The sequence below is a fragment of the Cervus canadensis genome, chromosome 13 (genome assembly GCF_019320065.1).
Source record: "Cervus canadensis isolate Bull #8, Minnesota chromosome 13, ASM1932006v1, whole genome shotgun sequence".
Classification (NCBI taxonomy): domain Eukaryota; kingdom Metazoa; phylum Chordata; class Mammalia; order Artiodactyla; family Cervidae; genus Cervus; species Cervus canadensis.
The window spans coordinates 421,049-448,931 of record NC_057398.1 but is presented as its reverse complement, the minus strand read 5'-3'; the positions used below and the strand labels follow the sequence as shown (position 1 = coordinate 448,931).

At 60.2% G+C, this 27,883-nt stretch overlaps 1 protein-coding gene across 2 annotated transcripts; it reads left to right on the top strand.

The window, feature by feature from the left end:
• The first annotated feature begins 1,127 nt into the window (after positions 1-1,127).
• On the top strand, positions 1,128-27,883 carry LMOD1 (leiomodin 1). 2 transcript variants are annotated; one of them, XM_043485233.1, is made up of 3 exons: positions 1,128-1,571; positions 25,183-26,616; positions 27,157-27,883. In XM_043485233.1, exons 1-3 carry the CDS (start codon positions 1,311-1,313, stop codon positions 27,181-27,183), a joined length of 1,722 nt encoding a protein of 573 aa, XP_043341168.1. In that variant the 5' UTR covers positions 1,128-1,310; the 3' UTR covers positions 27,184-27,883. The 2 variants fall into 2 exon arrangements, with proteins under 2 accessions (XP_043341168.1, XP_043341169.1); XM_043485234.1 differs by lacking the exon at positions 1,128-1,571 and adding an exon at positions 15,302-15,525.

Genomic DNA, 27,883 nt, shown 5'->3' with positions numbered 1-27,883 from the left:
CGTCCCACCAGCCAGCCCACTCCCCCACCAGCCTCATCCCGAAGTGAGACTAGCGGGCGCTCAATGCCAAGGCCACTTTTTCTCCCAGCTGGTCCCTGGACTCAGTAAGTGCCGACGTGTGGCTGTCTCTCTCTGGCTTAGGATGGAACATCGCCAGGGAAGATGGAAGCCGCCACGCGATGGGTGACGCTGGGGCTTCTAGAGGACTTTGTGACGGGAGATTGAATGTCCCCGTGCCTTGTGCAGGACAGCAAGATGGACGCGCAGTGGAAGCACTTGAACGAAAGCTGCCAGACTGTTGCAATAGGATCCCTCCTAATGGCCAGAGTTGACTTTCCCTGAAGACACACAGCACCCGAGTCGTGCTCCGGATTTCTACGTGCCGGGGGCCTGGGGCTCCTCCCAACGCCCACACAGGAGATGCTCCAGCAGAAGAAGGGGCAGACTGGCGAGGGAGGTTAGAGCCCTCCTCCTCAGGCTTCTGGAGGCCGGCAGCCCTTCAGAGTTCCCTGACCCCTGCACATCCCACTTTCTCCCCCAAACGCTGCTGTTTCCCGTCTGGGAACACAGAGAGGACTTTCTTCGTCCCTCTGTCTCAGGAAGTGGCCCCGGGCAGCCTGGAGCCTCGATACCGATGCCGGGCCCGCAGGCTCCTGGGCAGAGGAGAGTGGGTGGGCGGGGTGGCCTGGAGCTTCTTGAGTCGTGTCCCTTTCCTGGGGTTGCAGAGCTGGGGAGTCCCCAGCACATTACCAAATACAGTAGAAAGGAGGCCGCGGACCACACGCTGACCACAGCGCCGTCCACCCTGGCGGGGCGCCACGCGTGCACTGATCAGGACAGGCCTCGCCGGCCGCTCGGGGAGCCCGAGTCCTGCCTGCTTTCCTGGCTCTCATCTGCTCCTGCCAGCCTCCACATTTTTGTATCTTTTTCTCATTGCGTGGCCCCCTTGTCTTTAAAAGGCTAAATGCTCTGTACTAAATTTGGTCACACAGCGCTCCAAGATTCCCTGGAATGTCCTCAAGTTTCAAACAGCTCTGACGGCGAGGGGGCCCGCCCCCACTAGGGGATTGGCTGCTCCTCCCGGGGCCGGGCCGTCGTGGGGCCTTATTGGCCGCTGGAGGGACCAGCCCGGGTCCACTAGCCCTGGGCTCCGGAGGCTGCAGCTCCCAGACCACACTTGGGCACCTGCGCAGGCAGGGCGGGGGAGCCGCCGCCCGGACCAGCAGGGGTCTGCTGCATCCACACCGGCACGCCCGTCCCAGCCACCCAGACCCTGCAGCCCCACAAGAGCGGCGGCCCACTTTGCCAAGATGTCCAAGGTAGCCAAGTATCGCCGGCAGGTGAGCGAAGACCCCGACATCGACAGCCTGCTGTCCACCCTGTCCCCCGAGGAGATGGAGGAGCTGGAGAAGGAGCTGGACGTGGTGGACCCTGATGGGAGCGTCCCCCTGGGCCTGCGCCAGAGGAACCAGACCGAGAAGCCGTCCACGGGCGCATACAACCGGGAGGCCATGCTCAACTTCTGTGAAAAGGAGACCAAGAAGCTCATCCAGAGGGAGGCGTCCGTGGATGTGAGTGGGGAGGGAACGGGGGGGAGTTGGGGGGGGGGAGGGGCGGGGAGGGGCCGCGATGCCGCGATGGGAACGTGCTTTCCTCAGAAGCAGAGTTCCTGTTGGCAGGGCACTGTCATCCCCTGCACCCCTCTTCGCTGTCTCATAGAGCGGAGGCCGGGTGTGTTGGGACCAGCACCACGTATCACGCACGGCTGCGAGCCGCCTGGGAGCGGAGGCACCCTTGGGTGGGCGCTGTCAGTTGCCTTCTCCTGGCCCTGCACACCTGGCTTTTTCCTCCCATTCCTCCCACCCTGGACAGTCTCCTGCCAGCCCCTCTTGGTGGACCAAGGCTCACGTTCCAGCCCCCTGGCCGCCTCGTGGCCTGTGGACCATGTGAGGTGACGGGTCAGCTGGGCACCCTAGGGCAAGCTCTGCGCCTCCACCCACAGCTTCCATCTCAGTCCCAGGGGCGTGGAGTGTGTGCTTTCTGGACGGGCATCTGGAGGGAGCAGCCCCCCTTTAGGGGGTCAGGCCGCTTGGCTGCAGGATGAGCTGTTTCCCAGACTCTGGGTGTTCAGCTGCCGGGAGGGGACAGAAGAGGGCAGGGGTCATTGTTGAGCACGTCCACCGCTTCGGGTCAGCTTCTGCAGAGCGGCGTTCTGCTTTCCTGGGTCTCTGCTTATGATCACAGGGGGGCTTTCTTGGGACGAAATAGCCTGGCCTTGCCGGAGGGCGACTTCATCCGGGTCAGGAGTGTTTGGTGGGAGACCGTCCCACCGTGCGCGGCCCTCCTGCTCAGCGACCACTGGCCACTGCTTCGTGCGCTGTGTGCTGAGGGGCCTGCCCAGTTGGGCCAGCAGCCATGGAGCCCGCGGTGGGGCACGTGTGGCCCCCTGAGGGTGGGGAGCGGGGGCCCCGTCTCTGCCCTGCCTGCCCCCTGGCCTGAGCGCAAAGCTTCGCCAAGACACTGGGAGGGCGGGAGCTGTTCTGTATTGTGCATTAATATCGAATCATATGCTGGGCACCGGGAACTAGCAAAGCAATAGCATCTTAGGGCAATTATACCTCAGTTTAAAGTCAGGGAGACTGAGGGGAGCCAGGAGCTTCTTATCCTGGGGCAAGGTCCAGGCCCGGCTCTGTGGTGCTGGTAAATGCTAAAACCCCGAAGGGAGAGGCAGCGGGGGGAGAGGGGAGGGGGACATGCTGCAGAGGCTGTGCCTCTGGGGCTGTCAGGACCCACAGGAGGGAAGTGAGGTGCCCCCGGCACTGGCGCTGCTGTCAAGGCCCTACTGGGCCCCTTGCTCCCAGGCCCCGAGCTCTGAGCCCACAGCTGCAAAGATCCCCAGCAGCACAAAACAGTCCTGATCCGAAGCAAGGCGTTCAGGCTGCAGAACCGGGAAGGGCTCCCACGCACCTGGACGTTCCTCCAGTGGGAGCCGCCCCGTGGCTGGCCGTTGGCACCAGGTGGATACCCGTCTCGCAGGCAGAGCCCGAGTCAGGGGACGTGGTGGGGCCTGGTTGGGGGAGGTGCCCTGGGTCGTTTCCCTTGGGGAGAGGCCCTCAGGCCCCCAGCGCCTTCTCCAGGCCAGGCTCCCGGGGGTGGGAGTATGGGCAGGAACCTGGGACACGGCTTGGTCAGCACCCTTAGCCAAACAGGAGCCTGGTATGAACGCGGCTTTGAAATACCCGGTCTGAGGACCAGCGTCCCTCACTGGGACCTGCCTCGGTCTCCTCATCCCTGCCGTAGGGGCCAGCATGACCAGCTGGTCCTGCTCCTGGGCCGGTGTTAAGCCAGAGGGACTGAGGCACGCAGAGCACTTAGCGAGCTGGGGGGCCGTGGATGCGCGGTAACCGGTGGCTCTGACCTGGTCAGCCTCCCGGGTCAAGGGGCCTGGGAGCCGGGGAGCCAGCCAGAGGGTCAGGGGACCGGTGACCGGCGGGTGGGGCGGGGCTGGGGGTGCCTCTGGAGGAGAGAGTAAGGTGCCGACTGCAACTGACCTGATGACAGTGTTGAGGGCGTGGGCATACTTGTTAAAGGATGCTTGTCTTCCAGATGGGAACACAAAATACCTACGGGAAAAAACCTGCTAGGATCAGGGAACTTGTTTCAAGTCCTGTGGCGAGGGGACCGGGCAGAGTGTCCGCTGGTGGACAGGTGTGCGTGCGGGAGCTGGTGGTGACTGCGGGTGACCGTCGTGCTCACCTCTCTGCTTCTGTGGGTGTGTTGAGATTTCTGTAGTAGAATGTTGGCCGTTCTTTTTTTTTTTTAATAGACAGAGACCAAGAGCAGAAGGCGGGCCCAGCCTGCATCCTGAGCTCCAGCTCTTCCTGGGACAGGGCCCCCGAGTTCCGCATGCTGGCCATTGTGCGGGGTGGGTCTAGGCGGTGGCAGAGACTTTGCTCTGCTTCTCCCACACCGCCTGCTTCCTCCGGGTCAGCTGTCATGTGTCCTTGGGTCTCAGGCGCCGCTGCCTCCAGGGAGTATTCCCTGATTTCCCCCGCCCGCGGCAGGGTCCAGCCCCTCGTCTGATCTCAGTGCTCCAACTCCACGTGTGCCCACCAGATCCCAGCCCATGCTGTCCTCCGGCCGCTTTGTTGCTGAGTCTGCCGTCTTGTGCAGCTCCTGTGGGTCTGAAGGACAGGCTAGCTCTGTCTGGAGAGCAGGGGTCAGTGGGCCCCCCTCCCCTAAAGCCAGGGTGGGGGTGTTGCCCTGTCCTCCCGCCCAGGTGGGAGGCAGCCGGCAGGTGTATAGCCAAGTGTTCAGTGAAACCCTAGTCCCAGCTCAGGTTTCGGGAACCGGATCCCGCCGGTCAGCTGCGTGCTCTGCTCTCTTTCCTTCCCAAGGGGGAGGGGACCTCCTGCCTGCCCCCCGCCCCCCCACGTGGCAGGGCCGGGATTAGCACCTGCGCTCAGCCAGGAGCGGGCAGCTCAGCTGGCCTGGAGGAGGCCTCGGTGGGTTCCCCCCCGGGGTAAACTCCAGAACCAACCGGAGGCCCCCCGCGAGCCACTGCACCCAAGCCTCCGAGCTCCCTTGGTCACTGCCCCCACAGCCCCCACAGCCCCCCACCTCCAGACTCAGCCCCCCCAGCATCCGTGGTACCCCCGCGGGGGGATGTGGAGGAGCAGGGCGGCACCAGCCCTCAGGCTGCCCTTTGCCGGAGCCCTGGGCAGCACGGCTCCTTGCTTAAGGAGATTAACCCCGATGGGTACACAACCAAAATAGCCCCGGAGGCCAGGCAGAGGGGCAGAGAGGTGATGGGAGGTGCCGGCGGGCACCAGGCGAGTCCAGGTCCCACCCTGGGCGAGAGCTGCCTCCGCCTGTCCAGGCTGAGAAAAAGCCACTGGCCATTTCCTTTTTTTTTTTGGCCATTTCTTAAACTAGGTGGTGGGATCCGTGTGCGTTTGTTTTAATCACTGTTAATCACTGTTCTCACTCGTGTATTATGTAGTTTCTTCCGTCTATATAGAACATTCAGTTTAGTGAATTTTGAGCACGCGAAGCTCCTGCTTGCAGCCTTCGGCTGCCCCCGGGGGCTGGTGGCCTCCTCAGCAGGGGTTCAGCTAGGTCCAGGGATAGAGAGGAGGGGGGCAGGACCAAGGAGATCTGGACGCTGAAGCCCAGCAGTGCTGGGGGCGCAGATGGGCAGGGCTAGGTGAGCGTCCCACTGACCAACAGGAGGTTGCTACCAGCATCGGGCAGGAGGGGGCTCAGGGTCCCCAGGGCGGGAGCAGAGCCCACACCCACCGTCTGTGCCCCCCCAGGAGGCTGGAATGTCTGTGTCAGACCACAGCTTAGCTGGGCCCGGGTGCTCGGAAGATGGGGTCCAGGCCGCTGCACTCACAGCAGCAGGGGAGCACCAAAGCATAGCTCGGTGGAGGGGGCGGGGGGGGGGGGAGTTGATATTCAACGCCTGCCAAGCTGGATAAACAGGAATAGACTTTCCAGATCATTCTGAGCTTGTTTACCAGACCGCTCCTGGTGTAGATGGTAAAGGAAGAAGGGGTCTGGATTCAGAGTCTGTCCCCCTGGGACTGACTGGGGTGGGGGGCGCCCTGGTGTCTGGAGCCCGAGCGGTCTAGGTGGGACTCTGCTCCAGCCCCTGACCAGCTGGGGAGCTCAGCTGGTCCCCTTAGGCAGTGCTCAGGACTTCCTGGACCAAAGGCCTCATTGGTGTGGCTCCCTGAGTCAACAGTATTACCCGTCAGATGACCTTGGAGGGGACTGTGACCTTGGAGGGACTGTGATGGGTGCTGGACGTGGCACAGAGACTTCCCCTCCCCCCCAATACTGCAGATTTTAAGCCTGGGTTTGCGCCAGATCAACTTTTTCTCAATCTCTCATGAGGTCAAAAAACACCCTGCTGGGGCCAGTGAGGGGCTGAGGGACAGTGTCCGGGAGACCAGTGAGAACGGAGTGTTTCATTACTTCCTGCCCCCACTCCCACCCTGTGGCCTGGTTTCTTGAGCCTCTGCCTAATTATCTTATGCTCAAGGGCCAAGTCCCAGGGCTGGATGCGAGTGGGGCAGGGGAGATGAGGGAGGTTTTGGCTGTGAGCCCTCCTTGTCTCTGGGGTCCCTGCAAAAAAGACCCACTGGTTTTCAGGATGCTGGTCACAAACAACTAGGAATCGGACGGCCTCCTGCCCACACCCCCCTGTCCCCCTCCCACCCCCATCCCCCAGGGGGGTCCTCCGCCTGTCATGTCCTCAGCCTGTCTTCCGCATCCCGCACGGGGCCAGCAGGACCCCTCCTGCCCTGAAAGGAGGACCATCCTGACACAGAGGGTGGCAAGCTGGACGTCAGGGCAGGGTCTCCAGAGGCAGCTGGGCCCAGACTCAGACCTACCCTTCGCTCTCTGAGCACAGGATGCTCATCCACGAGACGGAAGTCATGCCCATCACCGTGCACAGAAGGCACGCGGCAGGCTTGGGGCTGGGGCCGGGGGCTCCACCCTCCCTCCAGTCCCTATAGGCAGGGTTCTCGGACTGTGTTTGCGTTTCTAAGGAGGCAGGCGGATTCCACCACATCATTAACTCTCCAGCGACCGAGTGAGTTCCTAGCAGGCACTGTCTAAATGCTGGGACAGAGTAGTGAGGAAGACAAGGGGCCATGGTCCTGAGGTCATGTTCTAGTGGCTGAGACAGACAGTGCTTGTACAGACCATTCACAGCATCTACACACAGCACAGGTAACATCTGTTTGTTGTAAAGAATAACCTAGTTTTAGGAAAGAGTATAGGACCAACCTTCTTGGTGGGGGCGATTCCAACCAGGCATCAGGGAAGACATCGCCCAGAGGTGACAAGCAAGCAGGCCTGGGGTGGACTGAAGGGTCAGCCACAGACTATCCAGAGGGCAGGGCAAACACAAGGCCTGCAGCAGGAGCAGGTATAGCCATCAGAGGCCAGCCAGGCCTGTGACTGGAGTGCGGGAGCCCTGGGCTAGGGCAGGGGTGAGACTGGGAGTAGGCTGGATTCAGGTGAGGTGCGGAGGGGCTCAGGCAGAGCAGGAGGTTCAGGCGATGCAGGAGGTTCAGGTGATGCTGGAGGGCCAGTCGATGCAGGAGGTTCAGGTGATGCAGGAGGTTCAGATGATGCTGGAGGGTCAGGTGAGGCAGGAGGATCAGGCGATGCAGGAGGTTCAGGTGGTGCTGGAGGGTCAGGTGATGAAGGAGGTTCAGGTGATGCTGGAGGGCCAGGCGATGCAGGAGGTTCAGGTGACGCAGGAGGTTCAGGCGATGCCGGAGGTTCAGGTGGTGCTGGAGGGTCAGGTGAGGCAGGAGGTTTAGGCGATGCAGGAGGTTCAGGTGATGCTGGAGGGTCAGGTGAGGCAGGAGGTTCAGGCGATGCAGGAGGTTCAGGCGGTGCTGGAGGGTCAGGTGAGGCAGGAGGTTCAGGTGATGCAGGATGTTCAGGCGATGCTGGAGGGTCAGGTGAGGCAGGAGGTTCAGGCGATGCAGGAGGTTCAGGTGATGCTGGAGGGTCAGGTGAGGCAGGAGGTTCAGGTGATGCAGGATGTTCAGGCGATGCTGGAGGTTCAGGTGACGCAGGAGGTTCAGGCGATGCAGGAGGTTCAGGTAATGGAGGTGGGTCAGGTGATGCTGGAGGTTCAGGTGATGCAGGGCATCACAGAGCAGCCTGGGGTGCTCCCAGTGGGTTGGATGGTGTTGGAGGGTTTTGAGCAGGGGAGAGATGTGATCTGATCTCCGTTTTTAGAAGCATCCATTGTTCTGCCAGCTGCACCAACGGCAGGAGGACAAGATTGGAGCTGAAGGGTCTCGCAAGAGCTCAAGGATGGTTTGGGGAGAAGTGCTCAGATATAGGAAATGTTCTTCAGGTAGCACAGCCAGGACTGATTGACCTTTTGGGGTCCAGAGAGGAGTGGGGGAGGCTAGTCTGGTCTGAGCCAGGGGTACATCTGGTGCTGTTTACTGACATGAGGTGGGATTTGAGGTGAAGGGTGCTCGAGGAGCTCAGCAGACCCCACGGGGAGTGCTGGGTTGTCAGGTACAAGTCTGAGCTGGAGCCTGGGAGCCCAAAAGGTTGAGGTGATGCCAAAACTCCTGAGCCTGGAAGAGGCTCTGAGGGAGCAAGTGTGGACCAAGGACCCTGGCCCTCCGGCAGGGACTCTCTTACTCACCAACGTCTCAGGTGCTCAAGGAGGAAGAGGGGCACTGGAGGAGCCTGGGGAGGGAAATGGGCTCCTGGGCTTGGGGCGGGAGCACCTGCTGCTTCCCTTCCAGCTGAGAGAGGCAGTAAGCTGAGAGCGAGAGCCGCTGTGATCACTGGGAAGACAGGAGCCACCAGGACCCGGACAAGATGCATGTGCGGGCATGACTGGGGGCCTCCCTGGCGGCCCAGGGTTATGACTTCGCCATCTAATGCAGAGGGGTGTGGGCTCCATTCCTGGTCAGGGAGCCAGGTCACACATGGCTCTGGACCAAAAAAGCAGAGCATACACAATCGAAGCACTATTGACACAAATTCAATGAACACTTTAAAAATGGTCCACATCCAAAAAAAATCTTAAAAAAAAAAAAATAAATAAATAAAGAGTGGACTTGAGGAGGACACAGGGGAGAGGGGAGGCCTGCAGACAGGACCCGGAGAAGCTTCCTTCCGAAAGGAAGTGAAGAAATGGGCGGCAGTCAGAGGTCAACATGGATCCCGGGAGTACTTCTTTAAAAGATGGGCTGTTACAGCATGTTCTGTGCTGTGAGGAGGGTCAGTAGTGGGGGAGACCCTCAGGCACCTACGTACTGCAGGGGGGTCACCTCCCACACTGAGGGGGCTCGGCCTCTCGTGTGTGGCTGGTGCCCGTGCCGCTCTGGGGGACATGGGAGAGCCGAGCAGGGGGCGACTGATGGGCAGGAGCTGTGAGGCTGTGGTCAGAGGTCCCAAGAGAAGTGCTCAGTGCTTCCTGGTGTGCTAGGAAAACACGAAACGCCCCCAACGTGAAACCCGGCCTGTGAGCGCCAGCAGCAACAGCTGCCAGAGCTGCCCCCAGGCCCAGCAGACTATCTCCAGGGCATTGGTCCCTGTCCCCAGGCCACCGTGCCCAGTGGGGGGCACCCCTCCGGACAGCTGGCGGTGGGCCAGGGCCAGGCTCCCTCCCTGCCGGAGGGTCACTAGTGCGCAACCTCGGGGGAGCTCTGAGCCTCAGACAGCGTCACTTTCTTTCCTCCTTTTATGCTTCAGCGTCTTGTCTATATCTTGTGGACAAGCATGGGTTTTTTTCTAGCATGTTTGTATTGAAATATAAAATGCAGAAGTGTACAGAACATGAGTAGACTTTCCCGATTCTCACAAAGGGAACAAGAGCCAGCGCTGGCAGCACCCTTGCCCCAGGCCTCCTCCCTGCCCCCCGTGATTCTGCCCATTTCGAATCATATTTTTAAATTGTGGAGTGTGTCCTGTCACCCATCTTTACATTTGTGAGATTCAGCCATGCAGCTTTGTTGTTTTTTTTTTTTTTTACCGTCACTGCTATATCTCCTTGTAAGAATATACCATAATTTACTTATCATTTAACAGCTGACGGACACATGGATTGTTTCCACTTGGATGGTATTACAGACCATGCTGTTATGAACACTTTTGCGCATTTTTGAGTGCACCTATGATTTCATTTCTGTTGGAGACAAGCCTACAAGTGGAACTGCTGGAACACAAATGCATAAGGAAGTTTCCGTCTCTTTCCTGGTGAACGGAGATGCCCCTACCTAGTCTGGAGTCTCTGAGGATGGGACAGAAAAGTTTGCAGAGGGTCTCACCTAGTGATCTGTGGACAGTGGGCATTTAGTCAAGCGATGGCCCTGGCTGTCACCTCCCCTGGAGCCCATCTTTGAGGGCAGCCGGATGCCTTCGCGTCCGGGGACACCACCCGGCCAGGCCCTCTGCTCAGATGCAGAGCTGCACGGAGGCCCCTGGGGTCGGTCTCTCCACCCCTGGACTCTCCCGGAGAAGGAGGCCTCCTTCATCTAAGGCAGGCAGACCCTCCGCGTTCAGACCCTTCAGCTTCACCTCCTTCCCCATTTAGCTTCTGTCTTAGTCAATCTCAGCATCAGCCTCACTGCTCACGCTTGGTCCCTGCTTTCCATCACCTGCCTGGACGAGACTTACCCTCTGGCCCACCTGCCCAGCTCTCTTCAGACCTGGAGAGAACCACACGATGGCTGTGTCAGGGTGTGTCAGGGTGTGTCAGGGCCACTGTGGGTGGCGCATGGCCTCAGCCAGGCCCCCGAGCCCCCTCTGCACCTCGTCGCTTCTTCCAGAGTCAGCCTCCCTCCGGGGGCCCTCCCACCCCGGCGCTCCTCACCCCCCAGACCCCGGGGTCCCAAGAAACCAGAAGCCTTCGGGTGAGAGAAGCTTCACGTTCCTCTTCTGCTTCCTTCAGACCCGTCGGCTTCCGAGGGCGTGAGGGCTCCCGCCTCCCATCTCACCCGGGAAAGGCAGGCCAGCCGCCAGCTCCTCCAGCGCCCTGCTCCCCACACGCCTGTCTTCTCTCCAGGCCTGCTTCTCGCTCTGTCTCTCCCTGCGTGTGTCTCTGTCTCTGCTCTCTCCCCGCCCCCCGCCCCCACAGGACCCAGCACCGTGCTTCCCACCCCGGCCACCCTCCTGGGCACGTTGGCTGGTCGGTCTGGTCCGCGCTTCCTCTGCCCCGACTCCACCTTGCCCCTCGGTGCTCAGACCAGCCCTCTGGCTTCCTTTCCTCTCCAGCTGTGCCCGCCCACCTTCCCTGGGGTCCAGACGCCACTGCGTGCAGAGCCCTGCCCTCCGCCCGGCCGCGGGTTCACCGCAGCCCCTGGGCCGGCCTGCCCGCCCGCTGGCCCAGTTCTCTATTCTGAGTCCAGATGGTTCACTTGCCTCCTAGACTCCTCAAGTGTCTCAAGTTCAACTGGTCCAAGAATAAATTAATCATCACCACCCTGGAGCCTGCCTCCCCCTGCCCTGTGCTCTGCTGAGCAGGGGGCTGCCTCACCCTCTGCCATGCCCCCAGTTCTCCTGGCAACAGAACCCTGATGCCCTGGCCTCCCGGCCCCGTCGCCCACCCTGCCCCCCACCCCCCATCCCTCCCGACTCTGTGTGCAGGGTTGGCTCCGCACACACCCGCACACGCCCGCAGACACCAGCACACACCCGCAGGCCGAGGGGACTGAGGAGAGGTGAGAGTGCCCTTCTCACCCTGCTTGACGGGACTTGCAGAAATTATCAATTCATCTCTGCTGTTTGGAGACTATTGGAAAACATGACTTTGTGTCCAAAGCCTCAAATGGAGAGAGACTTGGCGTGATCCCTTTTTTCCAGTTCTTGTAACAACCCATAGAGTCATCCACGAGTTTACACCCCGGGGCCCCTGCGCCCGGAGAGGCCCAGCCCTCTGTCCCCTCGGTTTGTTCTGGACAGAGTGAGCCTCAGGGACTCAGTTTTAACTTCCCTTCTTTCCTTCCCTGGATCGTCTCTTACCGGCCCCCCAGGGACCCGAGGTCACAGGCTGCATTTTTAGCCAGACCCACTGAGTCCTCCTCTGATCTCGGGGCCCCCGAGACACACTAAAGGGATTAGTGACCAGCCCCACGTTCAGGCAGCTGCGCCATCGGCACCCGTCACTGGCTCGCCCTGAAATGTCTGCAGGACCTGGCAGTTTTGCCTCTAGACCCAGAGAAGGAGGGGCTCCTGTGGAGAAGTGGCTTCAGGCAGGCCTCCCCTTGGGCCAAGTGCGGCCTTGCTCGTGGCCTTGCAGGCCCACCCGCGGAGAGGCCGGGGTCCAGACGTGCCGGTTCTGACATGCTGGTTCTGACCCTTTCAGGCACGCCGTACCTCTTGAAGCCAGACGGTGAGGCTGGAGCGAGCAGGGAGCAGGCCATTAGAGATGAGGATCAGCTTTTCCCTCCAGGGCTCTGCAGGAGGACCAAGCCTTGCAGAAAATTAATCACATGACTATTTCCTCAGTTCTCCCAAAGATGCTAAATAGCTGGTCCCGTTCGAAACATGGAGGAAAGAAACTAATTCACTGCATACACTGGACACCTTAGTGTATTCTCTTGCAATCCCCACGGACATGGGCTGACCCTTTTGCCTTGACCTTTACTCTTTGCCCCACAAGGGGTGAGCTGTTTTGCTTGTACCAAATGTCCCCAAGATGGATCATCTGCCCTACTCCAATGGTAGAGGACTCCCACTTCTGCGCCCTGTCCCGTGTATTATTTAGAAATAATGTACACTATTGCCAAACCACCAGGACAGTGTCCACTAATGACCCAAATGCCGAGGACACCGGTGTCTTAGTGGTCAGGGTTCCTGCAAGTTAGGGGAGGGGGAGGCTTTGTGTTTTACTCCCTACCCCTGTCACTGGAGGTGCTGTTTCTTCAAAGAATAGTTTATCTTAAACCTTTTATTTTGTATTGGGGTATAGCTGATTTACAATGTTGTGATAGGTTCAGATGGGCAGCAAAGGGACTCAGCCATGCGTGTACACGTACCCGTTCTCCCCCAAACTCCCCTCCCAACCAGGTTGCCACAACACATCAGACAGAGCTCCCTGTGCGCTGCATAGGCAGCCGTGCTTGTCGGTTATCCATTTTAAACCCAGCAGTGTGTCCACGTCCACCCCAACTCCCTAAGTACCCCCCCCACCATCCCCCACCTCAGATACCCGAAGTTCCTTTTCTGAGTCTGTGAGTCTGTTTCTGTTTCCTAGGTAAGTTCACTTGTATCATTTCTTTAAAAGGTTAATTTATAATTGTGGTGTCATAAGGCTTATTATAGACGATATCAAAACATAGGGGAAAGAGAGGAAACAACCCGTGATTCTTGCCTCACTAGCTCAGCGAGGCAGCTGTGGTCACGTCTTGGGCGTGCAGGTGTGTGCACATGTTTTCTTTTGTCGCTGAGGTCACTTCATGCACAAACACACATACTCACACACGTGGTCTCCTGCTTGATGTGATTACTATTTGCTTATCACTTGGTAGTCATCACTTTCCCACATCACTGAAAGTCCTTCCTGAACATCACTTTCAGGGCCATTCCCCTCCGTTGTACAGCTGGGCTGAGCCATTTGCCTATATTTGGACATTTCCATGGTTTCCAATAAACTCACTTTCCAAGTCCCCAAGCAGATCCTAGACATGGGCTCCTTCCCTTGGCCTTTGGCATCCGTCCCCAGAGACACGGAGCCAAACCCCAGGATAAACAGAACTGTTCACACACTGTTCCCAGCTGAGCCCTGTGAATAGATGGGCGAGACAGACTCGGGAAGGGGAGGAAAAACAGCCTGGACGCGGGAGACGCCGGGGCTGATGCTCGCCCCAGGATAGGAGATGAGAGGCTCACCCGAGCTGCCAGCTAGAGGATCAAGGTCCTGCCGGGTGGCAGCCATCCGCCCCAGGACCGGGTCATCTCTGCGCCGTGATGGGGCAGGCGTGCGGCTTCTCTCGGTCGTGGGAGCAGAAAATTGTTCCTACTGACAGAGAGGATGAGGTTCCAGCCTGGGAAACTGCGAGCGTGGGGAGATGTCAAAGGGGCCCCCTGGGCACCCTCCTGCTTCTGAGAACCCAAGGGCCCCCAAGGCCCCAAAGCCCAGGCACCAGTTCCCACCTCAGAGGAGCAGAGGACGGGGTCCTGGCCCCGCAGCTGCAGGCAAGCTCTGGGATGTCCCGGGACGCCCACCCACCAGCCCCAGCCGCCCCCCACGGGCTCACCCACACACTGTCTGAGTCCCATCGAATCAGTCTTGCAGTGTAGACGGGATAGGCAGGGTTTAGCCTGCTTGTCAGACACAGGAGCCAGGGCCAAGGAGGTCACCCAGCTGCGACGGGGAGCATCTCCAGCGTTTCCTCCTGACTTCACGTCAGCAGAAGGAAGCCTCTTGGCCTCCATTCGGGGCCTCCCCTCGAGCGGGGTGCAGGCAGTGTGCCCTCCGGGGCAGGGGGTGCATCTGGACCCGCTGGCCTGGCCACCTCGCCCTCGGGGGTCTCGGGCGGGCTCCTTCCTGACACAGATCCAGAGCTCCGCCAGCTCCCACCCATCCCCAAGGTCCCCTAGCTGTGGCTCCACCTGCCCCTCCCGTGCTGCCGGGTCACTGAGGGTCTTTAGGAGTCACACAAGCCCTTGGTACTTAGGGCTTTGGTGCTCGTCACAGATGGGAAGGAGGGGAGGGAGGGGACCACCCACACCAAGCAGGTGCAGTCACTTTGGACCGGCCCTGCTCCGCGTGGGACCTGTCCCCGCAGGCGGGGCGGGGGGTGACAGTTACCAAACTCCTAGGACTCAGTGGGGAAGAGACTATAAGGTGTCTCATTAGGGATCTTATAACGATCACAGGTAGAAATCATTTTGGGATGGGTTCAAAACATTTTTTTTAATTGATACTTTTAAAACACAGGATTTATTAGAAAATCTTGTCATCACCCCTTCCTGTGTGTGTCCCCAGGGCATATATTCACAGAGAGGAATCTGACATGGGCTGGGTGTATGTGCACGTGTGTGTGTGCACATGTGTGTGTGCACACTTGTGCGTGTTCTGGGAAATGGAAGAATAGGATTGATTCAAGGTTGTTTAGTCAATGCTCAGAAATTTCGATCTGCAAGGTTAGTGACTCTGCCCTTTCTAATTCAGGGACATTGAAACCTCAGCACACACAGTATTAAGGTTCATTTCACTTGTATCTTTTTACTCTTTTAAATGTGGCTACTAGACCATTTAACGTTGCTGGTGTAAGCCCCCTTATGTGTGCAATGGATTTGTTGTTGTTTAGTCACAAAGTCGTGTCCGACTCTTCTGTGACCCCATGCTGTGGGATTTTCCAGGCAAGAATATTGGAGTGGGTGATGGGGCTGGTCTAATATAGTATTTTCAAGAATGGTCCCAGGCACATAGGCTCGTTTCATATTTTCAGTCCTTTATCTAGTCTTTATCCTTTAGAAATGAAAGCAAGAGGAGATAAACAGTATGTAAAATAAGATTTTGTTCAGTATAACCCTTCTATCATTGTTTTAAGAGGAAGAGCTCTTCTAATTATCTTTAAATTTTTATTGTGATAATTCACATACCATAAAATTCAGCCTTTAAAGTGTGCAATTCAGTGTTTTTTTCTAACTAAATCACTAATCTGTGCCACTGATTCCATTCCCTAATTCCAGGATATTTTCGTCGGCCCCAGAATAAACCCCGCACCCACCGCAGCTCCTCCCCAGCTTCCTGCCCCCAGATCCCGGCAACCCTCCCAGTCTCTGTGGCTCTGCCTGTCCTGACGGTCCCGGTGATGGAGACGCACACACATGGTCTCGGGGGTCCGGCTCCTTCTACTTACCGAGCTTTCCGGGTTCACCAGTGTTGGACGTGGCACTTTATTGGTCTCACAGCTGAGCAGTCTCAGCTTGTATGGAGACGGCACCCTGAGTTTATCCAGCAGCAGTGGAGGGATGTGTGTGCTGGTTCTGCTTTGTCCTGCTGTGAGCAGCGCTGCCGTGGTGAGCATCTGTGTGTGTTCCGTGTGAGAGGTTTGCATGGACTGTGGCTGTGCGTCACCTAGGGCTGGGATTGCTGGGTGGAAGGGTAACTCTGTGCTCAGCTGTTTGGTGACTGCAGGCTGGCTTTCCAGAGCACTGCGCTGACATCCCTCCAGCTGGGCATGAGGAGTCTGGCTTCTCCACCACCTCACTTAGTGAGCTGACTTTTCCCACAGCCATCCTATCTGGGGTGAAGCGCTCCTCAGTGGCTTTGCTGACCTCAGAGAACACAGGTTTATTTCGGGAGACAAGGTGGCCTGCACTCGAATCCCTGCCCTCTTCCTGACGCTCCTTCTCCGGAGTCGCCCCCTTATTCTTGTGGCTTCGCTGTTGCTCCCACACCCACCACCCTCAGATCTGCCTCTCAAGTCCAGGTCTCTCTCCTGAGCCATCCACCTTACAGGTCATGCTGGGTCGTCCTGGACCAGGAAGCGATCATCCCACGTCCTCCAGCCCCCCATCCCACCCCTAGGTGTCCCAGCCCCCCACTCCATCCTTCTTCAGATGGTTTAAAGCGTCACCATCTCTCCAGCCAACCGAGCTGGAAATCCTGGGACCAGTTCCCACTTGACCAAAACTCGTCCACTGTGCCGAGTGGGCATAGAATTAGCCTCCTTGTGGGCACTGCTCAGCCTCAGCCCAGGTCACGTCGCACAGAACTGTCTCCCTGCACACAGGCCGAATGGCCCCTCCTTGTGTAAATGTGCGCCTTTCTGTCACCCGCCTTGTGAGGCCTACGCGTGCAGTCTGGGGTCTGCAGTGACTTGGCCCCAGGGCGCGGTTCCTGGCTCAGCCTCTCCAGGTGCAAACCCCCGGGTGCGCTGTGCCCCGTCGAACCGTCCCACGGGAGCGTCCTCGCCTGCTTCCTGTCCTAGTTGAGCCTCTGCAGGGGGGTCTCTGGGAGGCTCCTCCTGGCCCCCTCCCCTGCGTGATGAATAGAGAGGCTCCCGTGTGCCACAACTAAACCAATAAACTGAAAAACTAAGTGGCCCTCACCAGCGCGTTCCGGACTCGCAGCTTCAGCCTGCCGAGGGTGGACGTGGGACTGCGGGGCCCACGGAGGGCAGAGGGCAAAGCCACTTGTTTGTTTCTAGAAGTGCTTCCCCAGTTTCTCCAAAAAAGGGTTTGCTACAAGCTTCTCGCCATGAGTCACCAGACCGGTTGGCCAGAGACTCAGGTCCCTGAGGACCACAGAGACACCAGGCCTGGCCTTCAGGGCCGAGGAGCCGTGGCCAGACCCTTGCTTCTGCCCAGGAAGAGGCTCCGAACCACCCTGGGGGGAGTCCTTCCCAGGGCCGGCCCATTGCAGCCGTGGCCCCTGCTGACCGGAGCCCACTCCCCTTCAGGGAAGCGCCCAGTGACAGCAGACAGCCCCTCCCTTCTTTGAGGCTCTCTGAGCTCCTAGCAGGGGGTCAGGCCCCAAAGTTGCCCCGGGAAGGTCTCCCGGCCATGTCTCTCTCATGGAGTGCTGGCCCTGAGGATGCTGGGCAGCCAAGGGGTAGAGTCTGGTGGGGTGCTCCGTGTGGGGGCCAGGCCGCCCCTTTTCCAGGAGAAGCTGCTCTCCTCCGCCTTCCACTCACAGGGCAAATTAGACGCAGAGCTGGCCTGGCCACAGGCTAGATGGTGTAGATGGTGCCCTGGATCCCAGGTCTACAACATCCCACCATCCAGGGAAGTAAAAACGAACTGTTTACACTGACCTAAAAGGAGGTGCCCACACCCCTCCAGCCCTTCTGGGAGGCCCAATATTTATCACTGACTTCCTAATCGCTGGAGCTGGGCCAGGCAAGGGTTGGGCTCCACGGAGGGTCCCGGCACAGTGCGGCCAGGCTGTGTGATGTGGGGTCACCGGCCACCTCTGTCCCCACCCACCCTCCACCCCTGGCCTAAGGCATCTTGGCTTTTTTTTTTTTTTCTATGAAACTGAAATATTTATTTATTTGACTGCACTGGGTCTTAGTTTTGGCAAGTGGGTTCTAGTTCCCCAGTCAGGGATCGAACCCAGGTCCCCTGCATTGGGAGAGCAGAACCTCAACCAATGGACCACTGGGGAAGTCTTGGAAACGGAAATATTTAAAGGCCATTTCTTGTGTGTGTGGAACAACTTTTGTTTTTTTCCTGATCACAAAAGTAATTCAGACCTTATCTGTTCGTTTAGGAAAGTGTTAGACGGCCAGTCCCTAACACACACCAGATAAACCCGGCGGGACTCAAGGGCTGCACTGAGACCCTTGAGTCGTGGTTGGGGTTGGGGTGAGAGATTATCAGCAAAGAAGAGCAGGAGCCTCTGAGCAGGGGGAGCGGCTCTGCAGAGGCCCAGCTCCGTCCCCTCTGTGCTGGCGGCGGGCAGGCAGCGGGCGGGGGGTCACGGTTTCTCCCACGGGGGCCGGCAGGCCTAGGATCAGAGAGGCCCGAGGCTGTGGTGGGAACGGACCTGGGGGAGGGCAGGCCCTTGGGAGTGTCTGCAACGACCCTGGTGAAGGCGACAGGAGCCTGGACCAGAGGCGCACGAGGGGTTCGGGGGCTCGGGGGTTAGGCAGTCAAGGCAGGACCTGGCTTTGGTCCAGCAATGCCACTTCTGGCTGCAGATCCAAGAGGAAGAAATTCTGGGTTCGGGCTCTTGGAGGGTCCCGGTCAGGCAGGTGAACTGTCCGTTTGGAAGGACCTCCGCCTCACTCTTGCCCACGAACCTTCCTCGGCGATGATGGGGTGAGAACTGGGTCCGTGGACGGGTGACTCCAGCCCAGAGGGGAGCCGCCGGGAAGGCAGCGGGAAGCCAGCCGGTGGGCGCCCGGCCGAGGGGTCCGGTCCTGAGGTTCACAGGTCTCTGGTTTGGAAGGGCACACTCGGCCTCTCCCCGCTGCCCTGCCTTTGGGACAAAGCAGTGAAAGCGGAGAATCAAATGTCAAACAGAGTAAGGTGGCTGTCAGCAGCCCGGCCTCCAGCCTCCCACTGGGCCTGGGGCGGCTCCTTCTGTTTAGTCTCTTTCACGGCTGTCCTGGCCGTCCTGGCAGCAGCTCTGAGCTGCAGGCCTGTCTGCCTCCCGGCTCCCACTGCCCACCAGCTCCGAACATTCTGGAGGCTGGGGCCTAGCTGACCTAGGGCCTCTGGGCTTCTGCTGGGCTGGGCCTGCTCAGGGGAGGCCGTGAGGAATGCAGCGGTCCCCCAGCTGTCCATCTTTCCATAGGATGGCGGGCCCCCCGCGTTCTCGCCCAGCAGCCCGCCTCACTCTGCCCACACGTCAGACCCGTGGCCTCAGCGGTTCTGGGCTGCAGGGGGGGGCGTGGCTGGGAAGGCGGGTCAGGGTCCTCAGAACCAACCACCCAGCCCCAGTCGTCCCGTGCTCGGCCCTCCTTACGCACACGGGCCCTCGGCGTTTCTGTCTCAGCACCCCGCCGTGTGGGAAAACTTACACGGGAGGTGGAGATCAGGGCTCAAACCCACTCCTGCAGCAGTTGAACAGGAAGCCCAACGGCTTCCAACCTTCGTTCCCACCGGGCTGCTTCCCCTTCTTGCCAACCTACCTAGGCAGAGGCCGTGGGCACCCCCAGTCTAGCAGAGGCCGTGGGCACCCCCCAGTTTAGACGAGGCCATGGGCACCCCCCCCCCAGTTTAGACGAAGCCGTGGGCACCCCCCCAGTCTAGACAAGGAATCCAGGGGGACCAGGGATGCGACTGCTCCCCGCGCGACCCCACCCCTCAGCTCCTTGGGGGACTCCCACCCTGCCATCCCCACACCCCGGGCTGAGCCTGGCGCCCAGCACAGAACTGACCCTCCGTGTGTCCTAATCTTGGGAGCCCAGGGGACCAACGCCAGGTGCGTCCAGTGCTTTGGCCACACCAGGGAGGGTGGCGAAGAGGCCAGGAGATCTGAGCTTGACCGCCAGACCTCCTCACTCCCCTCCTCCAACACGCCATCTGCAGAACCTGGAAAATGTTAGCACCAACCCCCGGAGTCTGCTCACCCTGTGCACACTCTGTCCAGAAGTGGTGAGTGCTCTGTGTTTATCTCTGAGGCTCTATGGTGACGCGACAGTCGTTCGGGAAGACACAGGCTCGTGGGGACAGCGCAGCCCGAGACCCTCGGGGAGGTCATCCCAGGTGAGGCCCCCAAGTGTCCTGCTGAGCCTGGAGCCCAGCTCACTCTGCCCACCTGGACAGACGGATGGACAGAGTGCTCAGGAGTAACTGGACGGAAGGCTAGCGTCAAGGCCTCAGGGCAGAGTTTGGGAAGCAGGACGCTGGGTGGAGGGGAAGAGGTTCAAACCCCAGGGCTGGAGGCCCGGCCTCCATCGGGGGCAGAGCTGCGCTGCGGCAGGGGTGGCCGCCGTCTGCACAGTGGGTGTCGGACGCTCCCTGGCTGAGGGTTCAGAGAGTGGGGGTGGGGGGACAATGCCCTCTACAGACGTGACCGAGGCTGGGAATGACCGAGGTCCCCACTGGCAGGATGCTGGGGGCCCCCCATCCCCAGCCAGGCTGTCCCCAGGCGGCCCCGATGCAGCCCAACCTCTCCAGGGCGGCCCTTCTGAACCCCTCGCCCGCAGTCCCTGGACTCAGAGCCTGCCAGGCTCCAGGATGCCCTGGCAGAGGCTCTCCTCTGAGGCGCGCGCTCCAGGGCAAGCCCACGGGTGGTGCTGCAGGCTGGGCCCCAGCCCTCCCCTAGGTCCACATGGACTTCTAGGGGACGATGCCCCTGGCCGCCCTCCCGACAGGCCCTGACTCCGTGTGGCCTCGTGCCGGGAGCTGGGAACGTGGAGCGTCCGGGCCTCAGACAGCGAGAAAAGGCGCCGCGCCCCCACAGTGCAGGTCCCAGAGCCCAGCCAAGGATGGAAACCCCACTCCCCACCCCGCTTGCGGGGGCCAGCCAGCTGCCAGTTACGGGCTGTAGCTGAGCATGCGTACAAGCCCTGGGTGCCCCAATTATGCTTCTGAGTAGAGCGCCCTCCTTCCTGGGGTCCCCGAGCTCCAAGCTGGGTCCGGTTTCCTGCAAAGCTGGCGAACGCTGCCTGTGCACCAGGCAGAGTCTTCCCCACGGCCCTCAGGCCTGCGGTTTTCTCCGGGAAGCTCAGCTGTGGCACAGCCACAGTTCGGTCCGACGAGCTGGCCTCGGCCTCCCTCAAGGCTCCTGCCCACAGACCCCCAGGGACATGGGCACTGCCGCCCCTTGACTCGCAGCCCCAGGAGCACCCCGAGGAGCTTCCCCCAAGGCATTCCCGGAACTCGTGGACTCCCCCGGAACTGAACTTCGGGAGAACCCAGGCTCCTGTGCCTGTGGAAAGCAAGGGGGCTGGAGCGGGTGAGTGCCCCAGGTTCCCACGAGTCCTGGCCCTGTGATCCCCAATCCTGTCGTCACGTCTGCCCCCTAAGGGAGCTGCCCACCCGGGGACTGACAGGGCCCCCAGCCCGTGGCCAGCTCCACCGCCCCCCCCAACGCCGTCCTGCCCTCCTGTGTAGACAGACAGCCCTGACAGCTGCAGGGACTGACGTCGGGGGTCCTCAGGACAGGAGGGAGAGCTAGGGGGTTTGAGCACGGAGCAGGAAGGCCCCGGGGCTGCTTTCCCAAGGAGGTGGAGCCTGACCCAGGAGGAGCCGGAAGCAGCCCAGGCCTGGGTTGGGGGGAAAGGCAGATGTCTAAGGGGCCCTGCCCCACCCCGAGGCTGTCAGTACCCCCAGGACTTCGGCGGAGGCTGGGAACAGAGAGCGGGCAGTCAAGTCCCTGCCCCCAGTTAGGATGCTCCTGACACAGACCCTCAGGCCCCTGGCAGCCCTGGGGACACAGACCGTCTGGGCAGCATCGCTGGGTCTTGCTGGGAGGCAGGAGCAGAGGTCACCCGACCCTTGCGGCCGTGCCCCCTCCTAGACAGCAGAGCTGGTCCTGCACCCCTGCACCCCCTACCCGCTTTGGAGATGTTCCCTGGGCTCTCCTCCCTCTGGGGGCCTGCAGACGCCTCCTGCAGGTGCCTCAGGCCAGGATCCCTCCTCCGCAGGTGACAGGTCACAGGAAGGACAAAGGGGACCTGGGCTTGCAGGGCATAGGTGGGTGGACAGGCCTGAGCGAGTGCGGACGTGGGGCAGAGGAGGGCTTGGCCTTTGCCCTCTGGGGTTTTCACTTTTAGGGACTTCCTGACAGACAGGCTCCCTCTGTCTCCTGCTTTGGCAGCGCAAGGGGGAAAGACTCTCCCTGGCCAACCAGACAAGACGTCCGGGAAACAGGGCAGGAGGGGCCTGAGGTGGGGGACAGACACTGCGTCCCTTCTGCCAGAGACCTGTCGCCGGATCCTGGCCAAGCGAAGGCACAGAGCAAAGGCCTGAGGGACTTGGGACCCAGGAGCTGCTTCTGACCCTGACCCACCACAGGTCTCTGCCACGCATCACAGGTCCTCAACAGTTTTTCCAAGGTCATCCTTTCCACTCCCCTGTCTCCACGAGGAAGTCCCAAACCACCCCCGTGGCTTCCCTCGACCCGAAAGCGTCACTGCCTAGCCTCTTCCAGAGGCCTGCGGACCTTCACCCATGGAGGTCTTGTCCCCCCGCCCAGCCCTCCCAGTGGAGGGGCCAGGGGCAGAAGCACAGCAGGAAGCACCCCCAGCTCTGGGCTGGCTTCTCCTCAGATAAGCAGGGAGGAGCTGCTGCCCAGAAACCAGGCCTGCAGGGCGCGGGCCACTTCTCCTTTTAAGGCAGCATCTGCGTCCTCAGCCCCAGCCCCACTCATTCCTGACTGTTTGGAGGAAATGATGATTAATCAACACCCACTGCCCCCCCCTCGCCTGTTTTTCATTAGGTTCTTTTTAAAGGGCTGGCGCACCCCCTCTGGAGCAGACACGCAGCAGGTCCCAGCCCACGAGGTGTGGGGGAGCCCGTGAAGACAGAGAGAGGGGAGAGGGAGGGCCAGAACGTGCTGGGGGCGGGCGTGGGCACCAGGAGGCAGGCTCACCCCTGCCAGCAGCGGGGATGTGGGGCTTTGCCCCCCACCCCCTGGGAAAGGTCAGAAGTTACATCGAATTGGGGGCGGGCCACAAGTGAGACAGGCTGTAGCCTGGGTTCTCCCAAACACGGGGTGAAGCCAGCCAAGTTATCTCTCTGGATCCCCAGGTCCCCCTAGGCGAGGCCTGTGAGCACCGTGGGAACTCTGGGGGTAGCGGGCAGCAAGGCTGCCCATCTGGGGGCCTCACCTCCGTCTGGGGCCAAGGGCCCCGGGCCCAGCCTCAGCCCAGCTCTTCGAGTGGACAGCATCCGTGATGGAGCCACTCTGAACCTGGGGGCAGAGGGGCTACCTGGCCACCTGTAGGTGGGTGGTCTGAGCGTCCTACAAGGGCTGACCGCAGACACCCCCTACATACACACCAGGCCCCTCACCCGCCTTGTATTTGCAAGCTTCTCTCCCCCTTTTTGAATCAAGGCACAGTCACACCCGTCCTGCCCAGGCTGAAGCTGCTCTAAAGGGTCACCTGGTTCTGGGAGCCCAAGAGTGAGTGGGGGGGTGGGGGGGTCGGGCCGTGCGGTGACCCAGGCCTACGGGGCAGGAGGGAGGGTGCATTTCAAGGCCGTGGCTCACCAGGCCCGGTGCCCTGCAGAGGAGCCAAGGATGTCGGCTGCTAAATACACCCCAGGCCAGTCCCCAAGGGCTGCACTCTCAGCCCAAGCACACACTGTTTCCAAAGGACTGAGCAGCACTCCAGTTCCCCCCGGGGGCGTGGTGGGGTGGGGAGGCTCAGAAGGCCGTGGTGGGCTTCTGGCCCCTCAGCCGCTCCTAGAGACAGCACACCTCCCAGCAGTCAGGCCGTCATCCCCCTGCTAAGGGCATGGGGCATCCAGGCTGCCAGCTGCTCTGGAGTTGATCACACTTGAACAGTAAACCTAATAATTCGTCCTCGGCAACTAGCTGCTCCCATGGCTCTCAGAATAAGGTGTTGACTTCATGCCCCAGCCTCCAGCTCAGCGCAGCAGCCCCCCAACGCCGCCCATCTCAGCAGGACCCAGTGGATCCCAGGCTCCTCACAGACAGTGGTGGTCCTTAGCGAAGTGCTTACTGGGAAAAGAAGGGAAATAATGTGGGCTTCTCAAAAAGTCACATATATGTGATATAAAGGAACATCCCATATTGTTACCGTCAGGCCACAGTCTTCAGATTATAAATAACCAATCCCTGAAAACTTTGCGACGTCTACACAATTTTTTTTTTTTTTAAGATGCCATATGCACTTGGTTTGCTTTTAAAATAATTAAGTAAAAACTTAATAAGGTCCCTTGGAGAAGGAAATGGCAACCCACTCCAGTACTCTTGCCTGGAAAATCCCATGGTCGGAGGAGACTGGTGGGCTATAGTCCATGGAGTCACAAAGAGTCAGACAGGACTGAGCGACTTCACTTTCTCTTCATAAGGCAGCTGGTTCAGGAGGTTAGCTTCCTTCAGGTAGGATGCTGGTCATGACAGATTTGATTTTCTGTGGATTCTGTTGTCTTGGGCGCTGCCAGGTAGGTGGTTTGTCGTTTGAGGTCACACTTTGAATCCACACTTGTGGTTTTTCTGTAGCTTGTCTGGGTCAGCGTGAGGGGTGCTGGGCTCTACCTGGGGGGGCTGTCCCCTTGAGCCCCATGGACGGACTGGCTGTCCCTGTTTTCCACTCTGGATTCCTGCAGGCATCTTCTGATGAAGGAGCTTCACGATATCTCTGGTGGAAACTTCTAAACAATAAAATATATGTCTCAAACGGAAAACAAACAAAAACAGGACCTGGGAAACAGGGTCTTAGAATGCACCCCTTCGCTCCTCCTGCCCCCAGGCCCGGGTTGGCCACACTGCTGGGGACGCGTGGGGACTATGGGGTGCAGAGCCCCCCTCCCCTCTCTCTAGTGCCCAGAGCCGGGCGACCCTGCAGAGCGCCTTCTAGGGCTGAGACAGGAGGGGTGGCGACCATGCCTTGACTCAAAAGGAAGAGAGGTGCTCGAAAATACATGCTTCTTTATTGATGGCTTCTTATTTCCGTGAGATGAGGATGGTAGGCAGGATCTGTAAATATTCCTAAGTGAGAAAATAAAGTGTGATTAGGCCTTTGTTGCTCTCTCCAACCATATTTTCCTTTGGAAAGGTCTTGGCTGTAAAACCCCAGGACTTGAGACTCACTTGACCTCCTGGGAGCCGGGCAAGGCCCCGGGGCTCCTGCCCAGAGCACAGGAAGCAAGGGTGCCTATAAACCCAGAGATCAAGACAACCGATGTGTGAATGAGTACTGTAAAAAATCAAATGTCGTGCAAAAAAACCCCAAGACAGACAAAAATGTAAAATCTCAAGGAAAGATAGCAGCAGCCTTGGGGATGTTCCCCTTTGCCTCAGGTTCCAGCGAGGCCGAGCAGGTCCCCTGTCCCAGCTGCCCGAGACAGAGAGGGTGGCTCTGGGCCTGAGGTCTGGGGAGGAGGGCTGCGGACCCCAGGGTTCCCTCCGGGGCCTCAGTAGCTGGCGTTCTGAGTGCGATGTCAGCGGGGGCTCCGCACGCGACCCCAGCCCCACACAGCGCTGTCAGTGGAGACCGTCTGAGTGGTCCCCACGCTGTCCCTGGGCTCCTTCCTCTCTCTCCGAAGCCAGCTCCTCATGTTTATTTTTCTTTTCTGCATTCTTAGGAGGGCAAGCAAGTGGAGACCAAGACAGATGCAAAAAAGGGAGAAGACAAGGGCAGAGATGCTGGCAAGAAGCCCCTGGGCCCCAGACAGGACTCAGACCTGGGGAAGGAGCCCAAGAAGGGTGGCGTGAAGAAAAGTGTCTTCAGGGACAAGGACGAAGCTGATGGCAGGAGTGCAGAGAGGCCCAAGGAGGAGAAGCTCATCAGGGGCCTGGAGAAGGGCCGGGTCAGGGCTGTGGTGGACAAGAAGGAGGCCGGGAAGGAGGGGCCGGCCGCCCCCCGGAAGGATGAGGAGAAGCAGAGGAGTGTGAGCAGAGACAAGGGTAAGAAGGGCGAGCAGCCCGAGGCGGCGAGCAAGACGGTGGCACCCGAGAAGGCCAAGGGGCCACGGACGGGTGAGGATGCCCGGGTGGAGGCCCAGGAGCTGAAGGGGGGACGCGGGGACAGGGTCGCCAGGTCGGAGGACGAGAAGGCCAAGAAGGAGGAGCCCCGCGAGGCAAAGGCCCCCCGAGAAGACAGCAAGACCCCAGCAGCAGAGAAACCCGCCCCTGGTGCCCCCACGAAGCCTGCCGACGGGCCCGCCAAGGCCGAGGAGGAGGCGGCCCCCAGCATCTTCGACGAGCCCCTGGAGAGGGTGAAGAGTAACGACCCGGAGGTGACGGAAGTGAACGTCAACAACTCGGACTGCATCACCACCGAGATCCTGGTGCGCTTCGCTGAAGCGCTGGAGTTCAACACGGCTGTCAAGGTCTTCGCCCTGGCCAACACGCGGGCAGATGACCACGTGGCCTTTGCCATCGCCATCATGCTCAAGGCCAACAAGACCATCACCAGCCTGAACCTGGACTCCAACCACATCACCAGCAAAGGCATCCTGGCCATCTTCCGGGCCCTGCTGCAGAACAGCTCCCTGACCGAGCTCCGCTTCCACAATCAGCGCCATATCTGTGGCGGCAAGACCGAGATGGAGATGGCCAAGCTGCTCAAGGAGAACACCACGCTGCTCAAGCTGGGCTACCACTTTGAGCTGGCCGGGCCTCGCATGACCGTCACCAACCTGCTCAGCCGAAACATGGACCGGCAGCGGCAGAAACGGCTGCAGGAGCAGCGGCAGGCACAGGAGGCCCAGGCGGGGAAGGCGCTGCTGGAGGTGCCCCAGGCCCGGTCCCCCGCCCGGGGCTCCCCCAGGCCCTCCCTGCAGCCACCCCCCAAGGCCGCTCCTAAGAACTCGCCGGGCAAAGGGGGTGCCCTGGCCGCACCCCCCCCACCGCCGCCGCCCCTGGCGCCCCCGCTCGTCATGGAGAACCTGAGGAACTCACTGTCCCCGGCCACCCAGCGGAAGATGGGCGACAAGGCCCTCCCCGCCCAGGAGAAGAACTCCCGGGACCAGCTGCTGGCGGCCATCCGCTCTAGCAACCTCAAGCAGCTCAAGAAGGTGGGCACTGGGCCCGGCCGTGGGGCTAGGCTGAGGGGTGGGCCTGCACCCCCTCCACGGCGTCTGTCCATCCTCACAGGAGCTTCCTCTAGCCATTCTCCCTGTTTCTCCCAGAAGAGAAGCAGCACCTTCAGACCCTTCCTCCAAGTCCGCCCCCCACCTCCCGCCCCGTTCCCCAGGCCCACACGGCCTTTGTTTTCCTAATCCCCTCTTAGAACCAGTCAGGCCCTAGGGGTCAGGTTACCCCAAAGGTCAGTCCCTCCCCGGAGAGCCGGCTTCTCAAAGCTCAGCCTCGCCGGGTGGCAGAGTCAGGGTCTTTCACCAGGCTGACCCCGCCTCTCCCGACCAGGTCCCTCCTGAGACACAGTGCAACCTTGACTGTCCCCCCCAGTCACTGAATGGCATCAAGTTTTTACAGAAAAGGGAAAGGGCCTCCTCTGCCCGCAGCTCCTCTGTTTGAGAGCCCAGGAGGAGAGGAGGGCGAGGCATTCCAGGGCCCCCCAGGCCCCCTCCTCTAAGCCGTCTGCTCTGCCCCGACAGGTGGAGGTACCCAAGCTGCTGCAGTAGGACCGGGCTGCAGGCGCCACCCGCCACGCCACGCCTGCCCAGGCCCCGCTTCCCAGGGCCGCACGGACCCCGCCCGCCACGCCAGCTGCCCTGCTCTGGACATCCCTGCCCTACTCTGGGGGACTGGAGGCCGCGGCCACTCCACGAAGGGTACCTTCTCCCCTCACTTCTTTTTTGTCTCTGACGCTCTCCACCACTGTCTCATTCCTGGAACTGGCGGTTCTGGACGAGAAGAGTCCTACTAGCACGTGACAGAGAAGACGGCACCCCTGGAGCCTGAGTGCCCGGCCAGCTGCCAAAGGCCTAGGAGCCGCGAAGGGGGTCCCTCAGGGGTTATGCGACCTGTGGGTCCACTGCCCCCAGGGCCAGGATTCAGGCCTCTGAGGAGCCCTGGGGGCAAGGCCGCTGGGCTGGTGGCTCCCTGTGTGGGGCAAGGCTGTTAGACTGGAGGGCCAAGGGCCCGGGGGAGAGGGCGGAGGGGCTGCGGACACCCAAAACCCCTCCCTGCTAAGCAGAGGACTTGAGGGGCCTGGCCTGGTGGGGGTTGGGCTGCGGCGGGGAAGAGAGAACAGACAGCCGCTGGACCTGAAGGCTGGTTGCCAAAGCAGAGGTTCCCTCACATTCACCTGCTGCTGTACAGATAGCCGATCTGTCCTCCGTGAGATTTTATAATATATACGAGCCTTCAGCTCTGAGTGGC

Excerpts from the sequence above, each read along its gene's own strand:
- LMOD1 (XM_043485233.1), top strand. The coding sequence starts at position 1,311 with ATGTCCAAGGTAGCCAAGTATCGCCGGCAGGTGAGCGAAGACCCCGAC. Across the intron at positions 1,572-25,182 it reads AGAGGGAGGCGTCCGTGGAT|GAGGGCAAGCAAGTGGAGAC; the intron begins GTGAGTGGGGAG and ends CTGCATTCTTAG. Across the intron at positions 26,617-27,156 it reads ACCTCAAGCAGCTCAAGAAG|GTGGAGGTACCCAAGCTGCT; the intron begins GTGGGCACTGGG and ends CTGCCCCGACAG.